Raw genomic sequence first — 21,021 nt, 5'->3', positions numbered from 1 at the left:
GCCTCTCGCCGTTGCATATCAAGGGGTGTTTCTCTTCTGCTTTGGGGCAGGTCATTCCTCTGCAGCCAGAAGTGCAGGGGGCGGTAGCCATTTATCGCGCCACACTGGGAGTCTCCGCCCATAACACGCCCTCCTTCTCCTTGGGTGTAGCAATGGCGGCGCCTTTTGGCGGGAACTTTTGGCGGCTAATGGCGCAGCACAGTCTTACAATAAAGTACAGTCCAAGCACAACAAATCACAGTCTCTAGGCACACATGACCTGATTCTTCAGGCTTAAGTAGATCCTGTTCGTGACGCCAAGTTGGAGCGCCCCCACACCGCCGCAGGGCCGAGGGGTACCCGGAGCCGGGCCTCTGGGTCTCAGTCTCGGGGTTGTCACGGTGGCTAGACCCGGTCCGTGGCCCTGTCCGTCAGTGGGGGACGTCCGGTGTAATAGGTGGTAGTAATGGTAGCGATGTAGCGGTGCGGTTGTGGGGTGTAAGTCGCGGTAAATAATGAGGACACCAGGTTGCAGTCTCTTTACCTCTTTACTGGAGATCTCTGAGTCCTCAGTCCAGAATACGGTTCACCAGGCTACGCAAGTCCGGCCGGTCCAATGGCACCTCCAGAGTTCTCCTCTCAGGTGGAAATCTGTGCCTTCCTTCTTAGCGCTATGTGTTGTAGTCCTTCCCTGCTGTGCTCACGGAAAGTGACCCCACAACGGTTGTGTCTGTTTCTTAAGTTCCCTCACAACTCGATTTGATGTTCCTCTGTAATCCACCCCTTCCCTGTATTCAGGTTGGAATGGCACCCGTTTGTCAGGTAGGCCTGGAGTTCTTCCGGGACCCTAGAGACGCCCCTCTCCCGCAATTGCCCCCCAAGACTTCATAGGTGATATGTGGTAGACAGCCCGCCTGAGACCGACTGTCCTGCCGCTGTTTGGAGTATGGCTTAAAGCTGTATTCTAATCCACTCCCTCGGCATTCCGGCCACCGGTATTGCGCCTCAGCAAGGTGCTGCCTCTTTCAGCACAACCCCTGCTGGTATTCTCCTTCTGCTTGATCTCGTTTCTCACTCAGCACAATCTATCTCGCTTCTAGTCCTTTCTTGAGTCCCGCCGCTTCCAGGAGCCTGCGCGGACCCGTTACGTTCTTTCAATGCCAAGCCTCTGCCAGGATCCCACCCCTGGCAGAGACCCTACAGTCTCTCCCTTCACAACACCCTCTGCCACAGGGTGTTGCTCCGTTCAATCCCGTCAGCGTTCTCTCTAACTTCCTGCCTGACCCCCAGTTTACCCACTATGGTGGGGAGTGGCCTAATGAATAGCACCCTTAGCTCCCCCCGGAGGCCCAGCTGTGAAACATATTGGTGTCTGTGATACCTGATTGGAGGAACTCCTTCAGTGCCATCGAACGTACCATGGCTCCCCTTAGCGGCGAAGCCACAGCACTGCAACGACCAGGACTCTGGGGCGCTGCACATGCATCCCATCATTTAGAATGCATTCCGCAATTTTTGTGCACATGATCGCGGTAAAAAAACGCAGCATGTTCATTAATTTTGCTGATTTTTTGCCGATTTCCCACTATATAATGCATTGGGAAATGTCCGGAAAAATCAGCAAAAAAAACCGCACCAAAAACGCGCAAAAAACGCATGCAGATTTCTTGCAGAAAATTTCCGTTTTTTTCTCAGGAAATTTCTGCAAGAAATCCTGAACGTGTGCACATAGCCTTAAGCTTCATGACCCCAAATTCTGTGAATTTTGTTGTGGATTTATGAGAAAATTAAAATATAAGCGTGGGGGGATGGGCACAAGGATATGTGGCGAATTAGTTAGTAATTAGAGTAGAAGCAGTCTTAATTTGAGAGTTTTAGTTTTACAGGTTTTCTCTTTTCTTACCTATGTAATACATATGTTACAGATGGCTAACAAATACAACATAACGCTGGTCGAGAGTAGAAAGTACCTTTTATTTCATGTTTAACACTGTACACTTGATATGTACTATAAGCCATGTTCAACGTGCTCAATGTATATTGTTTGTAACTCAACTTATTTTGTTGTTAATAAACGAATTAAAAAAAAAAAAAAAGTTAAAAAATAAGAGCACATTCTGAAAAACCGGAAAGGAATGCACAAAACAAGAGTGGAATGACTTTTTCCCCCAAAATAATAAGGGTCAATCATATATTTTGATCTATACCCAAATGGTTAAACATAAAAATAAAACCTGTCCTGCAAAAACAAACCCCCCCCCCCAAAATAAAAAGTTCTGCAATGCGTCGCTTTTAAATGAACATGACGGGGGTCGGGTGTTTGGGGAAAGATTACGAGGGCTTCTTTTTTGTGTTTCAGAAGAGAGAACGTTAGCGCCGTCTGCCTGGACATGCAGGCTCTGGAGCAACGGCGGAAAAGCGTCAGAGATCTGGAAGACATGATGAGCCATCATACTCTGCAGCAGTATCTGTACAAACCAAGGAAACAGGTACGGGGACGAGAAGCACAAAGCTTCTCCTTGTTGTGACCGTCGGCTTGGCTTATGGGGACTTCATTCGCAGCCTTGTTTTAGGTACCCAGTGATGCCATATTCTAGAGACAGGTTGTAAAGTCACCTTACTAGATGGAAAACCCCTTTAAGAGCATAGTGATTTTTTTAACGAAAAGTTTTAGTTCTAGCACCTTTATCTTTCTAACTTTGCTTGTCTCAATAATTTTCTTTATCTACTTTAAAATGTCCAGAAAAGAGTAAAACTTTTACGTGACGCATCCTTACAGGTGCACATGTGTGTATGATATATATGTATACTTATGTATTTGGCAGCAAAAGCACCTCTACAGCCGTCATGAAGTCACAATAGATGACGACGAGGCCCAATCAAAGGAGATATTCCAGAGAACAATGAAGAAGCGTCTGGAATCCTTCAAGACAACGAAATTTGGTCGCAAGCAAACAAAACATATAAATAAGAACTACAAAAGAGATCGTGGACAGAGGGTAAGTAGAGCTGAGTACAGGATCGCTCCTCTCTACACTGATCCACAGCCCTCCTTTCTCCCCAAGTGCTTTCCTCCCTATCTACAGCCTGATACATTCCAGCTTTAATGATTGTTAGAGATGAGCAAATATTTTGAAATTGGAAATTTGAAAATGTCGTCAAATTTTTCTCCAAAATTTGATTCACTGCATTAGTACTGCATAATCCTCCAATTGCCCTGAAAAGATGTGTGTAACACAACTGTAACACAAAGTCTTAGTAATGTCAAAGTGACCTCAAAATATGGGTATATGGCTGGCATTTCATGGTAGCCAAAAACCTGCTTAATACCACGCTGCACCAGCAGACTATTTAAAATGTAAAAATTGTCCAAAAATTATCCAATTTTGGAGGCAGATACAAAGCTTTATAATCTATTTTATTAAACATTTTATAAACAAAAAAATATATATTATATGAAAAATGATAATATATAGAATCATAGAAAATATCTAGTATTCAAAATGAGAATACCACTTTTAACAGTAAGTCAAACATACCATGGTAGACAATAACTATAACCATATGGCGAACGCCAACAAGGTATTCAAGAAAGGAAGTATCACGTATATTGTGTAGAAGAAACACATTGGATAAGAAAGAGAGGGAAAGAAAGACAAGGGAAGAAAAAGGGAAAAAAAGGGAACAAAAAGGGGTTATGGATAAAGGGGTTCTTAAAATCATATATATATTAATGCGGAAACTCTTATGTTACTGTAAAAGTCAGTGGAACAAATTGTGGAAATCAGGTGAATCCTGAAATAATAGATACACAGCTGGTGAACATGGAAGAAGCTGTAGCTTTTTGGCATGTGGTGGTCCAAAAATTATCCCTGTCTGTGAATTAGCAATAGGTTTGATGTTCGTTGAGTGTAGAATCAATAGTTCTTTAACAAACTGTCCAAAAATTATCCCTTTTTGTGAACAGCAAGAGATTTTCTGTTTGGAAAATGAAAAAGCAATGGATTTTTAAGGAGAAGTTTTGAGTCTATTTACCTACACAGGGTACAGTTCCTAGCAGAAGTACAGTATATATATTGAACACAATGGAGAGGCAGGAGATGTGTGTAGCTGGGGTAGATGTACAGTAAAGGAGCTGTCCGGCTGTGTAGGGCCCGCTCTGACAGCAGAATAAACTGCACAGAATATAGATGGACATGTCTTTCTGAATAGGACCAACGATGGCCGCCCTGGAGATGCTGAGGACGATCTAATCATTGGCGTCAGGAATTAAAGGAATTACGGGAGTTAAAGTTGGCACTGATCCATGCCTGAATCATTTAGACAAATATAAGGTTCTCCACACTTTCAAAGGACCATCTGGTTTGCTTAGTGTGACAAAGCCACCGGCTGCATTGGTGACCCTCTCTAACATTGTACTGGAGACTGGACACAACAATATGCAAACTGGGCCAATTGTCACCACTGGTCCAGCCTGCTGAGCCAAAAAGTACATGGGATCGGGGCTCACGGTATCTGCCGGAGAAAGGACACAGACTAGGTACGACTGAACTTAGCGGTTCAGCTGGATGATCTCTGTTAGCTGATGTGCATGAGGTTGCATGATTATATATCGGATATGTGCCATGCATTAATGTCAAAAGTGCTAATAGTGGCCCCGGAAAAGGCCTGACTTCTGACCAAAGGTTAAGCTAGAACTAGTTGTAGGATTCCACAAAAGAGCGACTGACCAGATGGATGGTGCCAGTGATCGCTTTGGCTAAGCTGTGAGCTTTGACATCTTCTTACTATCCGTATTCTCCCCAAATTGGCTGCTGCATTCCTTGCCTTGGCTTTTATACAAGCTATGATAGTGTATACCATATAATATGATGTGATAGCTGAAAGGCATTATGGGGAGCTTGCCTGGCTGTACCATGATCATATGATCCTTCTTTGCACATTGAGTAGAATGCTGGGGGATATATTTGGCGATTCATATAAATCAAATCGGAAATTGTTTCAATTCGCCGCTTCCTGAGAATTTCTAAAAATTTGACACATTTGATGTGCATCAAATTGATTTGTGCATCTCCAGTCATCGTCCGCCCATGGGGCTGATTATGTGTCTCTAGGATACTTTTACTAGCTCTCATGTAAATGCACAGCTTCATTCCTGGAGTGATTTTCTGTTCCACAGTACAGGAATGATCTCTTCTCTCTTGTGCTGTCAGACACAGATGCAGAGGACACAGATGATTGTCTGGTTTCCCCCTCACTTCCGATGCAGTGACATAATCTGTGTTATTCCCTCTTCCTCATGTATTTTCCTCTTTATCTACAATCTGATATATTTGAGCCTATATAATCTTCCCTTCCTGAAGGCTTGGATGGCTTTCTCCCTCTCTACACACTCGATCAGCTTTGCACAACCTTACTTTCCTGCTTGCTGCTATCTCTAACACTAAGAGAAAGTAGGGTGGAAAGCAGACAGAGCCAGGAACAGTGTCATGTCATATCCATGCCAGGAGCAGCAGGACAGCCAGCTATGTGATAGAGTTACACAGGCTTTACATCTACAGCATCTATTATATTTATTGAATGATCTATTATACAGTATTTATTTATTATAAAAGCACAATTTAGCATGACCGTCATATTTTCCATCTGTAACTTCTAAGCATATTCAACAGACACTTTATACCTTTATTCATTTTCTAGAGAAGCAGCAGTACGGCAATGCTACAGAATGGGAGTATTCCTCATGAAAACCACATACATGGTAAATATGGATAAATGTTGTTTCATATTTTTCCAGTTATATTGCATGATAGTAATTATTTTACTACAGTTTATTTAATTATTATACTGTAACTTAATAATATTGGTTCCTTTTCTTAATTCCCGAGGCTAGGGTCACATAATATGGCGTTTATTTGGATTTGCAGCTAAGAGTTTGTCCACACGTGTCAGATTTACATTTTGCAATTTTGATACGTATTATACTACAAGATCTATGGCAAAAATTAAAAGCCATGTATTCCTGATAATGATGTGCAACTTGAACTGCAACAGATCTACAGCTTTTCCGTATGCTACTTATATGTGAAAGATTTTAATTCATGTGGAAATGTTCCATTATGTGAGGACAGGGTTAAAGACTAATAGTATGTAAGGGGTAGTTAACGGGATTCCCCTTTAATAATGATTGCTGAATGTAATGCTTATACAAATGACATCTGAAGTAGCTGACATCTTTCGCTAGTCCTACAGTACATCACCACTGTAGGTCTCTTGGAGACTACTCCCACCTCAGCCTGCCCCATCTGGGCATCTCTTGCAGAGCTGAACTGGCCACAATTCATAGTTCTGCCCAGAGCGTTCTCCCCATGAACGCTGGGCTATAGTCACATATACAGCCTGGTAATTGCTTCCGTTCACAAGTGCCACCTTTTGCCTTCCCGCAGATACCATAGTAATTAAGCCTCCTCCTATGCAAAGAGAAAACAGCAGTTTCTATAAATGTATGAAAAACATTTTTCCTTAATATTTCCTATTTATTATCCTGCAAGTGTATGATGTGAGAACATATATGACTATTCTAGCACTGGGCACAGATGATTGGCCTCGGGGAGACCAAAACATCCAACACCGCGGAGACACCATCACGTGTTTCTCAACGCAGTGATCCAGAACACTGCCCCCATCCCTTATGGGAAATATGCAAATGCACGTAGGATAGCTGCGGAGACACCATCACGTGTTTCTCAACGCAAGCAGTGAATAGCCAGGCCTTTCCCCGGGAAGGAACAACCACGGAAAGGGCAGCATCCAATAAAGGAAATCATCCAATACAGGAAAACCACCTATGCCAAGCATGGTATCCATCCACAGACAGCTGTTTCGGGGTGTTTGCCCCTCATCAGTGTGGAGTAGGAATCTGGCTATTAGGAGCAGTGCCTAGTAAAAGGCTGTAAGGGCACAGATGATTGGCCTCGGGGAGACCAAAACATCCAACACCGCGGAGACACCATCACGTGTTTCTCAACGCAGTGATCCAGAACACTGCCCCCATCCCTTATGGGAAATATGCAAATGCACGAAGGATAGCTGCGGAGACACCATCACGTGTTTCTCAACGCAAGCAGTGAATAGCCAGGCCTTTCCCCGGGAAGGAACAACCACGGGAAGGGCAGCATCCAATAAAGGAAATAATCCAATACAGGAAAACCACCTATGCCAAGCATGGTATCCATCCACAGACAGCTGTTTCGGGGTGTTTGCCCCTCATCAGTGTGGAGTAGGAATCTGGCTATTAGGAGCAGTGCCTAGTAAAAGGCTGTAAGGGCACAGATGATTGGCCTCGGGGAGACCAAAACATCCAACACCGCGGAGACACCATCACGTGTTTCTCAACGCAGTGATCCAGAACACTGCCCCCATCCCTTATGGGAAATATGCAAATGCATGAAGGATAGCTGCGGAGACACCATCACGTGTTTCTCAACGCAAGCAGTGAATAGCCAGGCCTTTCCCCGGGAAGGAACAACCACGGGAAGGGCAGCATCCAATAAAGGAAATCATCCAATACAGGAAAACCACCTATGCCAAGCATGGTATCCATCCACAGACAGCTGTTTCGGGGTGTTTGCCCCTCATCAGTACACACCAGAACACTGCCCCCATCCCTTATGGGAAATATGCAAATGCATGAAGGATAGCTGCGGAGACACCATCACGTGTTTCTCAACGCAAGCAGTGAATAGCCAGGCCTTTCCCCGTGTTTTCCAGTGTTCTGGATCACTGCGTTGAGAAACACGTGATGGTGTCTCCGCGGTGTTGGATGTTTTGGTCTCCCCGAGGCCAATCATCTGTGCCCTTACAGCCTTTTACTAGGCACTGCTCCTAATAGCCAGATTCCTACTCCACACTGATGAGGGGCAAACACCCCGAAACAGCTGTCTGTGGATGGATACCATGCTTGGCATAGGTGGTTTTCCTGTATTGGATGATTTCCTTTATTGGATGCTGCCCTTCCCGTGGTTGTTCCTTCCCGGGGAAAGGCCTGGCTATTCACTGCTTGCGTTGAGAAACACGTGATGGTGTCTCCGCAGCTATCCTTCATGCATTTGCATATTTCCCATAAGGGATGGGGGCAGTGTTCTGGATCACTGCGTTGAGAAACACGTGATGGTGTCTCCGCGGTGTTGGATGTTTTGGTCTCCCCGAGGCCAATCATCTGTGCCCTTACAGCCTTTTACTAGGCACTGCTCCTAATAGCCAGATTCCTACTCCACACTGATGAGGGGCAAACACCCCGAAACAGCTGTCTGTGGATGGATACCATGCTTGGCATAGGTGGTTTTCCTGTATTGGATGCTTTCCTTTATTGGATGCTGCCCTTCCCGTGGTTGTTCCTTCCCGGGGAAAGGCCTGGCTATTCACTGCTTGCGTTGAGAAACACGTGATGGTGTCTCCGCAGCTATCCTTCATGCATTTGCATATTTCCCATAAGGGATGGGGGCAGTGTTCTGGATCACTGCGTTGAGAAACACGTGATGGTGTCTCCGCGGTGTTGGATGTTTTGGTCTCCCCGAGGCCAATCATCTGTGCCCTTACAGCCTTTTACTTGGCACTGCTCCTAATAGCCAGATTCCTACTCCACACTGATGAGGGGCAAACACCCCGAAACAGCTGTCTGTGGATGGATACCATGCTTGGCATAGGTGGTTTTCCTGTATTGGATGATTTCCTTTATTGGATGCTGCCCTTCCCGTGGTTGTTCCTTCCCGGGGAAAGGCCTGGCTATTCACTGCTTGCGTTGAGAAACACGTAATGGTGTCTCCGCAGCTATCCTTCATGTATTCTAGCACTGGGTGACACTGTACAACCCTGGAATTGAAGTTTATTGTAAATTTCTTCTTTTACAGAAATGGACCTAGGGCCGGAGGATACTGCGGAGTATGATAACCAGCTTGACGGCACTATCACATTTTTAGCAAAAATAACAGAAAGAGGAAAAACAGAACCAGCACTTGGTAATATATTCTTTATTTCTATGCATTATTATTGGAGGCCAGCTCAAATAAGTAGGGATCATCCAAAGTGGAAAAAACATGCAGAGAACTATTTAAAGGGAATTTGTCATCAGTGAATGACCTATTTTTAATGCTTATATTAATGTACTAAATATTTTTTTCACTTTCCTATGCAACTCTTGAACTGTAGATATTAAAAAAAATTCCGTGAAAAGTTATATTATTTTCACACAGCTGCTATGCAGAGGCGTACATAGAATTCATAGGGCCCCATAGCAAGAGTATGTATTGGACACCCCCTTCCCCCACAAACACCCTCCCTTTCATAGCCCCCATATTGTATGATAAATGCCCCCACACGCTGGTATCAATGCATCACTGAACTGAACCCGGACTTATGGACTATCAGTAAAGCCTCCTGATGAACCATGTATGGCGAAACGCGTCAGACTACGGATTGGTAGCTATATGGGTTTTATACAACTGGCTTGGGGGTGATGACCCCAGTGGTGCTTGTGGCAGATATATACCTATGATTGATGGAATGTGTACCCACATATGAGGTCTATCTTTTCACATTTTTTGACTACTAGGGTACACTAGGGTTTCCCAGGTATAGTCATCTGGGAGCGGAAGCGCCTGTCTTGCTTGTTTTCTTTAGGGAGCCAACCTCCGCAGCTAGGTAGGGCATTTTGCAGGGTCTATCCTCACAGGGAAAGGATATCACACCATATTATATTTTGAGTTGTGCTCGTCTCCTGGTGTGCCCTCATTTCCTTGGTTATGTACATCTTATAGTGTATTGACACTTGTGATCTGTGTGCCAGTTGTTTTTGGGGTATTAAGTGAAACGTTTATTTGTGTTGTACAATTAAGTATATGTATATTTTTTATCAAGTTTTTTTTCATGTTAGATTTTGCATATACTCTTTACTTTCCAACTACTTTTTGTTAGTCTAAATGCCTACACACAATATGATACCCCAGAGTGAAAACCTCCACACAGTATATCCCTGCAGAACTCCCCCCACACATAGTATGATGCCCCCACAGTCCCCCACACAGTATAATGGTCCCATAGCCTTCCATACGGTATGATGGCCCCTACAGGACCCTATATAGTATAATAGCCCCTACAGCCCTCCATACAGTATAATGGTTCCATAGCCCACCATACAGTATGATGCTCCAACATTCCCCCGCACAGTATAATGGACTGCCATACAGTATGTTGGCCCCTACAGGCCCCTTTACAGCATGATAGCCCCAACAGCCCTCCATAAAGTGTGATGGACCCTATACAGTATGATAGCCCTCACAGTCCTCCATACAGTATGATAATCCCATAGCCCATTATACAGTAAGATACATAACAGGTACAGAAGGAGAGAGAAGACTCTGCCCACGAGGGCTCACAGTCTGCAGGGGATGGGTGAGGATATACTAGGAGAGGGTAGAGCTGGTTGTGCGGTGGTTCAGTAGGTTGAGGATCACTGCAAGCTGTAGGCTTGTCGGAAGAGGTGAGTCTTCAGGTTCTTTTTGAAGGTTTCTATGGTAGGCGAGAGTCTGATGTGTTGGAGTAGAGAGTTCCAGAGTATGGCGGAAGCACGGGAGAAGTCTTGGATGCAGTTGTGGGAAGAAGAGATAAGAGGGGAGTAGAGAAGGAGGTCTTGAGAGGATTGAAGGTTGCATGTAGGTAAGTACCGGGTGACCATGTCACAGATGTATGGAGGAGATAAGTTGTGGATGGCTTTGTATGTCATTGTAAGGGTTTTGAACTGGTCTCTGGACGATAGGAAGCCAGTGAAGGGCCTGGCAGAGAGGAGAGGCTGGGTAATAGCTGGGAGACAGGTAGATTAGTCGGGCAGCAGAGTGTAGGATGGATTGGAGTGGTTCCAGAGCGCTAGAGGGGAGTTCAGAGAGTAAAAGGTTGCAGTAGTCAAGGCGGGAGATGATCAGGGCGTGCACTAGTGTTTTTGTGGTTTCATGGTCAAGGAATGCACGGATCCGGGAACTATACAGTATGATGACTCCCACAGCCCTCCAAACAGTATGATGGCCTGCATAACCCTCCATAACCACCCACACACAATATAATACTCCACAGTGAATTCTTCCACACAATTTATCCCCACTGAACCCCCATCACACAGTATGATGCCCCCACAGTTACCCACACAGTAGGATGGTTCCACAGACCTCCAGACAGTATGATTCCCCCACAGTCCTTCTTACAGTATGATGGTCCCACAGGTCTTTCTCCTTTGTCCATGCAGTATGACAGCCTCTACAAATAATGACTGCCAAAATATAAAAAAATACTCACCTCTCCCCATTCCCCTGTTGCGCTGCATTTGTCAGTGCAGCGTGTGAGCTGAGGTTATGGACAGCAGGTGCGATCTAGTGGTGTTATCATGCCTACTTATCACTTCCATGCTGTGTGGAAGGGGGTTAAGGAGAAGGTGTAACTTCATACTAGGCCCCTCTAGCTCACGAACCTAATAACCTCTATAGACAGTAGATAACACTGGATCCACCATTCACAATAGATGATGTCACAGCTCACCTCCTCCTCCTGTACAATGACCGATAACACCTCTATATACAGTAGATAACACAGGATCCACCATTCACAATAGGTGATGTCACAGCTCACCTCCTCCTCCTGTACAATGACTGATAACACCTCTATATACAGGAGATAACACAGGATCCACCATTCACAATAGGTGATGTCACAGCTCACCTCCTCCTCCTGTACAATGACTGATAACACCTCTATATACAGGAGATAACACAGGATCCACCATTCACAATAGGTGATGTCACAGCTCACCTCCTCCTCCTGTACAATGACTGATAACACCTCTATATACAGGAGATAACACAGGATCCACCATTCACAATAGGTGATGTCACAGCTTACCTCCTCCTCCTCCTGTACAATGACTGATATCACCTCTATATACAGTAGATAACACAGGATCCACCATTCACAATAGGTGATGTCACAGCTCACCTCCTCCTCCTGTACAATGACTGATAACACCTCTATATACAGTAGATAACAAAGGATCCACCATTCACAAAAGGTGATATCACAGCTCACCTCCTCCTCCTCCTGTACAATGACTGATAACACCTCTATATACAGTAGATAACAAAGGATCCACCATTCACAATAGGTGATATCACAGCTCACCTCCTCCTCCTCCTGTACAATGACTGATAACACCTCTATATACAGTAGATAACAAAGGATCCACCATTCACAATAGATGATGTCACAGCTCACCTCCTCCTCCTGTACAATGACTGATAACACCTCTATATACGGTAGATAACACAGGATCCACCATTCACAATAGGTGATGTCACAGCTCACCTCCTCCTCCTGTACAATGACTGATAACACCTCTATATACAGTAGATAACACAGGATCCACCATTCACAATAGGTGATGCCACAGCTCACCTCCTCCTCCTGTACAGTGACTGATAACACCTCTATATACAGTAGATAACACAGGATCCACCATTCTCAATAGGTGATGTCACAGCTCACCTCTTCCCCCTCTATTAATCTTAGTACAAATGCATTGTCACTGATCGGACAAATTACGGAAACTTTTTGCAAAACTAACACCTGTATCACTTGTAAATTTAGGAATTGATAACCCGGTGTTTTCAAATGAAGAGGAGAAGCACGTGGGGTTAAATCGTACGCCCTGGCTGAGCAATGAAGACGCTGTTGTCCCATCCCAACGGGCTCGAATACAGATCCCTTATTCTCCAGATAATTTTAAGAGGCTGAGTTCTTTCCGTATCAGTAACCGATCGGTGGATTCCTTTCTGGTAAATGATGGCTCAGAGGAGCGGCCTCGGGCCTTCCTGCCGGAAACAACAAACATGTAAGAAGGTTTGTTATATAAAACGTCTGTAATCCATGAGGAGCAGGTGCACGTTCACCCTCCTTCAGAAGAAAACAAAAAAATCAAGCCAAAAAATGCTCGAAAATTGAAACGGATTATTACATAATGGATATGAGTTCTTCTCTTTATCCTTTTTTTTCCTATGAAGCATTTCCTGTAAATAAGTCTCCATTTACCACCTGGGTCTCCTCAATAAAGGCCGGGACTCACCCCCAAAAGGGCCAAATGTCACTGATGAATCTATTCCCTGGCCAGTGTATTGTTAATATATCTTTACATTTCTTTTTGGAAGCAGAAGATAACTGAATTTGCAGCAGTACACCACCCATATATCAGGCGGCACTGAGGGATGTAGTTCTCTTATAGCGTCGTAGATGTGCGGCCTGGGGACGGGAAAGCGTCCTGAGCTGTGTCTGCCTAATACACAGGGCTGATAATACTACTTACCCCCTTAGATGCCACAGTTCATCCTGACTGTGGGGCTTTAGTGGTTTATCAGATAAAGGAAGCTCCCTCTGTAAAGGTACCTTCACACTAAACGATATTGCTAGCGATCCGTGACGTTGCAGCGTCCTGGCTAGCGATATCGTTTAGTTTGACACGCAGCAGCGATCAGGATCCTGCTGTGATATCGCTGGTCGTTGATTAAAGTTCAGAACTTTATTTGGTCGTCAGATCGCCGTGTATCGTCGTGTTTGACACCAAAAGCAACAATACCAGCGATGTTTTACACTGGTAACCAGGGTAAACATCGGGTTGCTAAGCGCAGGGCCGCGCTTAGTAACTCGATGTTTACCCTGGTTACCAGCGTAAAATGTAAAAAAAACAAACACTACATACTCACCTTCGCGTCCCCCGGCGTCCGCTTCCCACACTGACTGAGCGCCGTAAAGTGAAAGTGAAAGCACAGCACAGCGGTGACGTCACCGCTCTGCTGTTAGGGCCGGCGCTCACACAGTGCAGGAAGCGGACGCCGGGGGACGCGAAGGTGAGTATGTACTGTTTGTTTTTTTTACATTTTACGCTGTAACCAGGGTAAACATCGGGTTACTAAGCGCGGCCCTGCCCTTAGTAACCCGATGTTTACCCTGGTTACCCAGGGACCTCGGCATCGTTGGTCGCTGGAGAGCGGTCTGTGTGACAGCTCTCCAGCGATCAAACAGCGACACTGCAGCGATCGGCATCGTTGTCACTATCGCCGCAGCGTCGCTTCGTGTGAAGGTACCTTAAGACTATTGGTGCCCCTGACACACAAGTGCAGGATGCCAATCGTTGCCATGTCCTACAGGGGACTAGCTATTGGGCGAGACACCGGAGAGGTACAGGTGGATATTGGGAGATACACTGGAGTGGTATATGAGGGACACCGGAGGAGACATAGGAACAGTATGAGAGGATACCGGGTGAGACACCGGAGAGATACTGGGGCGTAGTACAAGAGGACACCGGGGGAGACAGGGGGGACACCGGGGGAGACAGTGTGGGAGGATACCGGGGCGATACAGAGGGGTTAGTACAAGGGGACACCGGAGCGATATAGGGGGGACACCGGGGGGAGACAGTGTTGGAGGATACCAGGGCGATACAGAGGGGAAGTACAAGGGGACTCTGGAGCGATATAGGGAGGACACCGGGGGAGACAGTGTGGGAGGATACCGGGGCGATACAGAGGGGAAGTACAAGGGGACTCTGGAGCGATATAGGGAGGACACCGGGGGAGACAGTGTGGGAGGATACCGGGGCGATACAGAGGGAAAGTACAAGGGGACTCTGGAGCAGTACAGGGGGGACACCGGGGGAGACAGTGTGGGAGGATACCGGGGCGATACAGAGGGGAAGTACAAGGGGACACCGAAGCAGTACAGGGAGAACACTGGGGGAGACAGTGCGGGAACATACCGGGGCGATACAGAGGGGAAGTACAAGGGAACACTAGAGCAGTACAGGGGGAACACTGGGGGAGACAGTGTGGAAGGATACCGGGGCGATACAGAGGGGAAGTGCAAGGGGACACCGGAGCGATACAGGGGGGACACCGGGGGAGACAGTGTGGGAGGATACTGGGGCGATACAGAGGGGAAGTGCAAGGGGATACTGGAGCAGTACAGGGGGAACACTGGGGGAGACAGTGTGGAAGGATACCGGGGCGATACAGAGGGGAAGTGCAAGGGGACACCGGAGCGATACAGGGGGAACACTGGAGAAGACAATGTGGGAGGATACTGCGTGAGACACTGAAGTAATACAGGGGGAAGTACCGGGGACACCAGGCATGTAAAAGGGGAACACCGAGGGAGATCGTGCAGGAGGATACCAAGTGAGACTCCAGAGACATAGAGGGGTGGAGTACCAGGGGACGCTGGAGCATTACAGGAGTTATACTGGGGGACGTACTAGAGCTGTACAGGTAGGATACGAGGGAGACACTGGAGCTGAACAGGCAGGATACGGGGGAGACACTGGATCTGTGCTGGGTATATACAGGGGGAGACACTGGATCTGCGCTGGGTATATACCGGGTGTTTCACCACTGGAGCAGTATGAGAGGATACCAGGGGAGACAATGGAGAGGTACGGGAAGATACCGGGAGAGACACCAGAGCAGTACTGGGGGGAAGTACTGAGGGACACCGGAGCGCTTCGGGGGAAATACCAAGGGACACTGGAGCGGTACTGGGAGGATACTGGGGGAGATACTGGAACTGTGCAGGGAGGGTACAGGAGGACACACTGTAGATATACAAGGGAATACAGGGGGATACACTGGAGCTGTACGGGGAGGTTGCGAGGGAAACAGTGGAGCTGTACAGGGGATATACTGGGGGGAGACATTGGAGTGGTATGGGAGGATACCTGGTGAGACACCAGAGCAGTACAGGGGGGATACCAGGGGAATCACCAGAGCGAGAGATCGGTCATATTAGAGGACGCATTAGTCTTTTGTAAACTAGTAAAGCAGTGACAGGCATAATACACTGCGATATACAGTACAAGCATTATAGTGTTTTATCCAAATGAACCAATCACAATATCAATTCCCTAGTTCAAACAAAAAATAAAAAGGAAAAGAAAATCAAATAAGGTTTATGGAAAACAAAAAAAAAATCCCAAGTAGACAAAAACTGGCAAAGTTGATATGTTAAAAAAAAAAGGGAATTAAAAATATTCAAAAAGTTTCATGTACTTCAGAGCGGTAACAACAAAAACTACAAGTCCTTGTGCAAAAGTGATCGCTCAGGGTATGTGCACACGTTCAGGAATTTTCACGTTTTTTGCACGCTTTTTCGCAATAAAAACGCATAGATATGCATCCTATCATTTAGAATGCATTCCGCATTTTTTGTGCACATGATGCGTTTTTTTCCACAAAAAAAACACATTGCGGGAAAAGAAGCATCATGTTCATTTTTTTTGCGGATTTTTTGCGGATTTCCCATTGTTTTGGAGTGTCCGGGTTAAAAACGCAAAAAAAAGCGCCAAATCTGCGCAAAAAAGTGTAAAAAACACAAAAAAAAAACGCATTCAGAATTCCTGCGGAAAACCTCAGGTTTATCTCAGGAAAATTCTGCATGCATTCCGGACGTGTGCACATACCCTCATAAAGCAACAGAAAATTCCGGCCACGCAGAACGGAAAGGTGGCTGCACATGTGCCGCTCTCCATTCATTCCTATGAGCATTCCGGAGATTTCAGTGCCATGGAAACTTTAACAATTGTACCAGAGTTTTCTTTTTACAGTCTCTGTATTATATATGTATTTTTTATCTTTTTTTTACATGATTTTTTTCTACATACAGGTGAATTCACCTCCAATATCCAAAGTGATCACACTGGAATAAAAGAGGAAAGAGGACTGTCTAGAAAAAAGGGACTGGATTCTTGCTCCAAAGTTGTAAAATAATGTGAAATCGGATTTTATTTGTCCATAAACTCCAAGTTCCTAAGACTCCTGATAAAAGACTGTTATAATATTTCACCCTATAGGAACGTTTTCTGCCCCTGACCTCAATAAATAATGTTTATCTGGTGTATTTATATAATGTGCCCTAGAAATTGCACCCGGGGCACAGAGGTAGGACTGGAGGGAAAGGGGCGCACAGCACTGCTGCTTCCCAGTTCCCCTCCCCTGTATATATTTGCTGCCCAGTTAGTCCAGTTCTGCAATGCTCCGTGCAGCTTCTTCCTCCCTCTACCATGTCATCCTCATCATAATAGACAAAATAACTTTATTGTAAATGTCTCCCCGGGTTTGGAGACACCTAATATGTCTATGTTTTTAATATAAGATAACGTTTAGTCAATAAAAATCATTTATTTATATGTCTATTGTAGCTTTGTTTTGTTTTATTATTTTTAACATTTTTTTCTATCAGTATTTTTCTACCAAAACTTCTTCAACTGTACTAGGATGTTGTATCTCTATTTGTAAAAAGCGCAGGCTTCAGTAGGATAACAGGGACTAATACTCGACAGCTTTAGGGACTGGTGTTAGTGACATTGTAAAACTGTAGGTCACAATGTTGCGGCTGGCAGTGAGGTGAGAGGGAGCACCCCTCCTTGATCTGCAAGCATTGCCATTATTAAAGGATTAAACATCCAGGATCTGAGGTTTCTCGCCGTTAGTGCTGGAGGACAACTGATCATGTGGGTTGAGCTTTTGTATCCAGAGGAAGGTTCTACTTCTCTATTTTTATTAAACAGGTAAAAATATGTTGATCGGCTGTTTTTAAATACATCCAGAAATAGTAAACTGTAGAATGTAAACACTAAACATTATTCTTTTTATTGCGCTTCAACAACAGCAGAGAGGAGGGACGCTGAAGATCAGTAAGTAAGGTTAGATGAGTGGAGATTCAGCAGCAGAGAGGAGGTACACTGAGGATCAGTCAGTAAGGTTAGATGAGTGGAGATTCAGCAGCAGAGAGGAGGTACACTGAGGAGCAGTCAGTAAGGTTAGATGAGTGGAGATTCAGCAGCAGAGAGGAGGTACACTGAGGAGCAGTCAGTAAGGTTAGATGGGTGGAGATTCAGCAGCAGGGAGGAGGTACACTGAGGAGCAGTCAGTAAGGTTAGATGGGTGGAGATTCAGCAGCAGAGAGGAGGTACACTGAGGAGCAGTCAGTAAGGTTAGATGAGTGGAGATTCAGCAGCAGGGAGGAGGTACACTGAGGAGCAGTCAGTAAGGTTAGATGAGTGGAGATTCAGCAGCAGGGAGGAGGTACACTGAGGAGCAGTCAGTAAGGTTAGATGAGTGGAGATTCAGCAGCAGAGAGGAGGTACACTGAGGAGCAGTCAGTAAGGTTAGATGGGTGGAGATTCAGCAGCAGGGAGGAGGTACACTGAGGAGCAGTCAGTAAGGTTAGATGGGTGGAGATTCAGCAGCAGAGAGGAGGTACACTGAGGAGTAGTCAGTAAGGTTAGATGAGTGGAGATTCAGCAGCAGAGAGGAGGTACACTGAGGAGCAGTCAGTAAGGTTAGATGAGTGGAGATTCAGCAGCAGAGAGGAAGGACATTGAGGAGCAGTCAGTAAGGTTAGATGGGTGGAGATTCAGCAGCAGGGAGGAGGGACACTGAGGAGCAGTCGGTAAGGTTAGATGGTGGAGAATCAGCAGCAGAGAGGAGGTACACTGAGGAGCAGTCATTAAGGTTAGATGGCTGGAGATTCAGCAGCAGAGAGGAGGCACATTGAGGATCTGATAGTAAGGCTAGATGAGTGGAGATTCAGCAGAAGGGAGGAGGGACATTGAGGATCTGACAATAAGTTTAGATGGGTGGAGTGTCAAAAGTAGCAGGGAGGAGGGACACTGAGGAGCAGTCAGTAAGGTTAGCTGGGTAGAGATTCAGCAGCAGGGAGGAGGGACACTGAAGATCAGTCAGTAAGGTTAGATGAGTGGAGATTCAGCAGCGGAGAGGAGGTACACTGAGGAGCAGTCAGTAAGGTTAGATGGGTGGAGATTCAGCAGCAGGGAGGAGGCACATCGAGGATCTGATAGTAAGGCTAGATGAGTGGAGATTCAGCAGAAGGGAGGAGGGACATTGAGGATCTGACAGTAAGTTTAGATGGGTGGAGATTCAACAGTAACAGGGAGGTAAGAAACTGAAGAGCAGTCAGTAAAGTTAGATGGGTGGAGATTAAGCAGCAGCAGGGAGGAGGGACACTGAGGAGCATCCAGTAAGGTTTGATGGGTGGAAATTCAGCAGCAGAGAGGAAGGACACTGAGGAGCAGTCAGTAAGGTTGGATGTATTGAGATTCAGGAGCAGGGAAGAGAGACAGTGAGGAGCTGTCAGTAAGATTAGATGAGTGGAGTTTTAGCAGCAGCAGAGAGGAAGGATGTTGATGAGCTGTCAGTAAGGTTAGATAGGTGGAGACTCAGCAGCAAGGAGGAAGGACTCTGAGGAGCTCTCATCGAGGTTAGATGGATGGAAATTCATCAGTAGCAAAGAGGAGGGACATTGAGGAGCAGTCATTAAGGTTAGATGGGTAGATATTCAGCAGCATGGAGGACAGACTCAGAGGAGCAGTCAGTAAGGTTAGTTTAGTAAAGATTCAGTAGCAGCAGGGAGGACAGACTCAGAGGAGCAGTCAGCAAGGTTAGATAGGTGGAGATTCAGCAGCAGCAAGGAGGAGGGACATTGAGGAGCAGTCACCAAGGTTAGGTGGGCAGAGATTTTGCAGCAGCAAAGAGGAGGGACATTGAGGAGCTGTCAATCAGGCTAGGAAGGAGAACTTTTAGAAGGAGCTTAGAGTTGGAACACTTAGAGGCTGCATGCAAGGCTATACCGGCTATAACATGTAATTAGCATGAATTCTTTAAAGGATTACGGCTCAAAATGAATGAGACCCAAAAATAAATCAGACCTCAGACAAGATCCAAAAGTGACGCAGCCTCTGATATGTCCTTGTCTCCTAGGTGGCTCTGTTCAGGTTACTGACAGATTCTGCAGAGACCCTTGTGCAGACTCCACACTATGAGTTTAGGTTGCAATATATGTGGAGCAGCTGGATGGATATATACAGCTGTGCTCAAAAGTTTACATACCCCGGTGGAATTTTTGCTTTCTTGGCCTTTTTTTCAGAGAATATGAATGTTAATACCAAATCTTTTTCTCCACTCATGTTTTTTTTTTTTTTTTAATCGGATAATTTTTATTGATCAATAAGGATAATACATGGAAATTGCATTACTGTAAACAGTAAACATATATATTATAACTTTTTAGGAAACATTTTAGCCCCAAACCAAACCCCACCCTTTAGAGACCTGACGATCCACTCATGGTTAGTGGTTGGGTGAAGCCATTTATTGTCAGACTACTGTGTTTTCTTTTTTTAAATCATAATGACAACCCAAAACATTCAAATGACCCTGATCCAAAGTTCACATACCCCATTTCTTAATACCGTGTATTGTCCCCTCTAACATCAATGACAGCTTGAAGTCTTTTGTGGTAGTTGTGGATGAGGTTCTTTGTTTTCGCAGATGGTAAAGCTGCCCTCTCTTCTTGGCAAAAAGCCTCCAGTTCCTGTAAATTCCTGGGCTGTCTAGCATGAGCTGCGCGCTTGAGATCTCCCCAGAGTGGCTCAATGATATTGAGGTCAGGAGACTGAGATGGCCACTCCAGAACCTTCACTTTGTTCTGCTGTAGCCAATGGCAGGTCGACTTGACCTTGTGTTTTGGATCATTGTCATGTTGGAACATCCAAGTACATCACATGCGCAGCTCCCAGGCTGATGATTGCAAATTTCATTCCAGTATTTGCTGATAACGTGCTGCATTCATCTTTCCTTCAATTTTAACTAAATTTCCTGTGCCTTTGTAGCTCACACATCCCCAAAACATCAGCAATCCACCTCCATGCTTTACAGTAGGAATGGTGTTTCTTTCATCATAGGCTTTGTTGACCTCTTTCCAATGTAACATTTATGGTTGTGGCCAAAAAGTTCAATTTTGGTCTCATCACTCCAAATTACCTTGTTACAGAAGTTTTGAGGCTTGTCTCTGTGCTGTTTGGCGAATTGTAGGCAAGATACTTTGTGGCATTTGTGCAGTAATGGCTTTCTTCTGGCGACTCAACCATGCAGCCTATTT

The 21,021-nt window shown here is 45.5% G+C and overlaps 1 protein-coding gene across 2 annotated transcripts in view; it reads left to right on the top strand.

Moving 5' to 3' along the window:
* The window catches only part of SLC9A3 (solute carrier family 9 member A3), a 106,345-nt gene extending 89,098 nt beyond the window's left edge, over nucleotides 1–17,247 (top strand). Inside the window, exons 12-17 of one of the 2 annotated variants that reach the window (XM_077298740.1) lie at nucleotides 2,339–2,468; nucleotides 2,805–2,978; nucleotides 5,680–5,740; nucleotides 8,889–8,996; nucleotides 12,664–12,907; nucleotides 16,726–17,247. In XM_077298740.1, the coding sequence (XP_077154855.1) occupies nucleotides 2,339–2,468; nucleotides 2,805–2,978; nucleotides 5,680–5,740; nucleotides 8,889–8,996; nucleotides 12,664–12,907; nucleotides 16,726–16,729 (721 nt within the window). In that variant the 3' untranslated portion in view covers nucleotides 16,730–17,247. Of the gene's footprint in view, nucleotides 1–2,338; nucleotides 2,469–2,804; nucleotides 2,979–5,679; nucleotides 5,741–8,888; nucleotides 8,997–12,663; nucleotides 12,912–16,725 lie in introns of those variants that run through there. The other variant, XM_077298741.1, reaches the window with a different exon arrangement.
* Nucleotides 17,248–21,021: the final 3,774 nt, after the last annotated feature.

The sequence above is a fragment of the Ranitomeya variabilis genome, chromosome 3 (assembly GCF_051348905.1).
Source record: "Ranitomeya variabilis isolate aRanVar5 chromosome 3, aRanVar5.hap1, whole genome shotgun sequence".
Taxonomy (NCBI): Eukaryota; Metazoa; Chordata; class Amphibia; order Anura; family Dendrobatidae; genus Ranitomeya; species Ranitomeya variabilis.
The sequence above is the reverse complement of the archived record's forward strand: the minus strand, read 5'-3'. Positions and strand labels throughout refer to the sequence as shown.